Genomic DNA, 3,373 nt, shown 5'->3' with positions numbered 1-3,373 from the left:
CAAGCTCAGGTCCCCCTTTTTCTCTCCTGGAGGCTGCCATCCTGGGCTGGCCTGCACATGCTGTGTGTAGTAGACATTACTAGCACTCATCAGGATGTCTGCTTCTCCTGTCCTCAACCCTACTGAAGTTGGGCATTACCATGTGACTTGCTTTGGCCGATGAAATGTGCGCAGAAATGCGTCACTTGTGGGAAGAAGCCTTTGTGCCTGGGCGTGATTTTCTGTGCTCTTCTCCCCTGCTTCGGCAGACTTTGAGGTCTCCTTTTGAGACGGTGACATCATAAGGTGGTGACGCCTTTGAGTGACTGTCATGAACAGAGCCCCTTCCAACTTGTATGTGAGAAGTGAACCCTTGTTGTCTTAAGCAGTTGAGATCATTTGTTAGGACAGCAAAACTTATTTTGTGCTTACTGATACACCGTGTCACCTTGGCAATGTCTCTCACTACCTCAGATCTCGGTTTTAGAGCATACGAAATGGGCACGCTTGTTGCTGTCCCACTGAGCTGTCTCAGAGAGATATTTGGGGCTTAAATGAAAGTACGGTGGTGAGAGTGCTCTGTGAGGTCCTGAGCACTGGAAGGGAGAGGGCAGGGACGTGAAGGACGCTGACTGGCCCTTGGTCCAGGGGTGGTCTGGGTTTACCTCTTTCATGCTGGAACGAACGTGGTATCGGGCTTAGTTAACAGGTGTATTCCCCTTGGCAGGTGGCCCTACCCCGGGCGGCGGTGCCCCCTGGCACCTTCGAAATGTCCTCGGTGACTCTGTGGAGAGCTCGGATGATGAATTCTTTGATGCTAGAGGTGAGTGAACCCAATCCTCCCATCATAGGTTGGGGAACCTTTGTGGAAGCACCAAGAAGGAATCTCTGTTGGGGGTTAGTATCTCTTTCCACTCAGATCCTGCAGTTCCACACTTCATACTTAACCAGTCTGTGAGTTCCCTGAGGACTGGGGCTCAGCATTCATTCACTCTTTGAGATATTTGCTGAGTCCCTAATCTACCTCAAGAGCTGTGCTAGGTGCTCAAGATACTGTAGTAAACTGATAGGCATGGTCACTATTCTCATTAAGTTTATAGTCTAATGAGAGAGTCAAACATTTAAGTTACACAAAGGGGAATACAATTATAAGTGGGGAATAATGCCACTGAGTAAAAAGCACCAGGTGCTAATAGAAAGAGTGATGACTGGGGTACCTAATTTAGTTGGTGGGGGAAGTCCTTAACATCCTCTCTGTAGAACTGAGGGTAGGAGTTGGCCAGCTGAGGAGTGGGAGAAAGAGCCTTCCAGACAGAAGACACAGCAAATGTGATTGTGCTGAAGTAGGAAAGATGAGGACATTCCAGGAATTGAAGGAAGCCCATGTGGCAGGGAGGTAGTGAGCAAGGGGGACAGGAGAAATGAGGCTGCCTGTGATCCAGTAAGTAACTTAGATCAGCTCATAGATGTGAAGAGAACAAGAGCAGAAGTAGGGACCAGTTAGAAAGACTATTGCAGCTGTTCAGGTGAGAGATGATGGTGGGCAAGGACATCAGCTCTGACCCCAATGTTGGGTGCATGGTCAGCATGCAGGACACAGCAAGGGATGGAAGAACAAGAAGCATTGTAAGAATTGGAGAAGAGGGCATCAAATGGGGTGGGTATTTGAGGCAGAGCGATCAGCCTGAGCAAAGGCTTGGAGGCGAGAATGTGCAGGGCAGGTGTGAGGACCAGTGGAGAGGGAGTCGCCATATCTGAGAGGTTGACTTACTCCTGAGACAAGGCCAACTTTGAAATGCCTGGGAAAATGGGGTCTTGAAAGAGAAACACTGTGCTGGGAAGATTTCTGGACCCAGAGCAGGACACTTGGGACATGGGCTCAGCCATGCCATTGGCTTATTCTGTGATCTTGGGTAATCTTTTACCTTCTCCAGGCCTCAGTTTCCCTGCAGTTCTGTGCCTCCAGAAATGGGGAATACTCAGTTCAGGTGATTTCAAGAAGCATGGCTGGGTGGTGGGATACTGTTCTGGCTACAACCTCCCTCATTCTTGGCTCTGGGCAGAGAACCCCCTCCCTGATGCCATCCCTAAACCAGCCCATTCGAGACTCATTTCCTGTCTCCCGTGGGGTCTGATTGGAGTGGCTGCCAGGGCTGAGTTTCTCCATAGCAACTAACCCACAATGTGACAACAACGGCTTCAATATTTTGAAGCTTAGAACACTTTTATTTAAAATATTTTTGCAGTTCATCAGGGCTCTGCCTTCCCAGATGACTGTGATGGCTCGCTATGCGAGGCATCTGTGGGTGGAGCCATCTCCATCCCTTGGGGCCCTGCTCACCTGCTCTCCCGGCGAGCAGCTGTGGACACATCGACCTCTGCCTCCCTCAGCTCTCTGTCGTCCCCTCGCATGATCTCACAGCTCTGTCTGCAGTTCCCCAATTGGCTGCATCTCTCATTCCTCTCCGTGGTGGCCCCACCATCTCTTCCTTCCCTTTGTCTCACCTCCCTCCCAGCTCCTCACCTGCATCTTTCCACTACCCCAGGATCCCAGGCTCTCCTGTCCTTTTCCCAGTCTCTACCTCTCAGCACTTCCTGCCAGACCTTGGAGTCTCTGCTCCCTTCTCGCATCTCACCCCTTCCAGAGTATCTGTAGCCCGCTGCTGCAGGAGCTGCTCCAGAGGCTGCTGGAACCCTCTTTAGTTCTGAGTTGCCAACTCCTGGCCTCCTGTCTATTCCATGCAGCCTCCCTGGACAAGGCCTTTGTGTGTCTCCTTAGCTCGAGGCATCCTCCTTCTCTGCTCCCAGGAGTTGGTCCAGGCTCTACCTGACCTGCTTTCTCAGCATCTGGGCATGCCTTGAAGGGCCACTTCCCTGGCTTCTGTTCTCCAGCCAGGCTGAGCCCTGACCTTGACCTGGGGTGTCATCTCTGTCTCCACCTGAGCAGGGCCCTGAATCTTACTGCCTGATTCCAACTCCAGCCATGGTGGAGCTATGCCAGTGGGTGTCAGCACTGAACAGGCCCCTGGAACATTATGTCCTCCTGCTCAACGTACTGATTGGGAAACTGAGGCTGGAGCATGGAAGGGACCTCCTAAGATCACACATCAAGGTGGGGATGAAAGGGCTGGAACCTAGAAGTTTAGTGTCCAGGTCAGGCCTTTTTTTGTCTTATGACTGAAATTGGGACCTTCTTCCTTCCATTTCTTCTTTAAGCTCCAGCCCACTGGCCCAGCACTGGGTTTACCTGGAAGGATGAGAGACATCATGGTTCATGATTTGGTAGCAGAAGGGAGACTCTTAGGCTCTGAGAGCTCTAATTGTATACATAAGGCATAGAAGGGTTTGGGGGACAGTCAGGCAGGAGTATGAAACCGTCTAGGTCCATAACAAC

The 3,373-nt window shown here is 51.2% G+C and overlaps 1 protein-coding gene across 3 annotated transcripts in view; it reads left to right on the top strand.

The window, feature by feature from the left end:
• PITPNM3 (PITPNM family member 3) overlaps positions 1-3,373 on the top strand; it is a 94,443-nt gene that overhangs the window by 18,645 nt on the left and 72,425 nt on the right. For 2 of the 3 annotated variants that reach the window (XM_023530427.1, XM_023530426.1), the window contains exon 2: positions 707-802. The exons of the other annotated variant lie outside the window; for it this stretch is intronic. In XM_023530427.1, the coding sequence (XP_023386195.1) occupies positions 707-802 (96 nt within the window). The remainder of the gene's footprint in view (positions 1-706; positions 803-3,373) is intronic. 3 annotated transcript variants of the gene reach the window in all.

The sequence above is a fragment of the Pteropus vampyrus genome, unplaced genomic scaffold (genome assembly GCF_000151845.1).
Source record: "Pteropus vampyrus isolate Shadow unplaced genomic scaffold, Pvam_2.0 Scaffold50, whole genome shotgun sequence".
NCBI classification, from domain to species: domain Eukaryota; kingdom Metazoa; phylum Chordata; class Mammalia; order Chiroptera; family Pteropodidae; genus Pteropus; species Pteropus vampyrus.
This window is presented reverse-complemented; position numbering and strand designations above follow the sequence as displayed.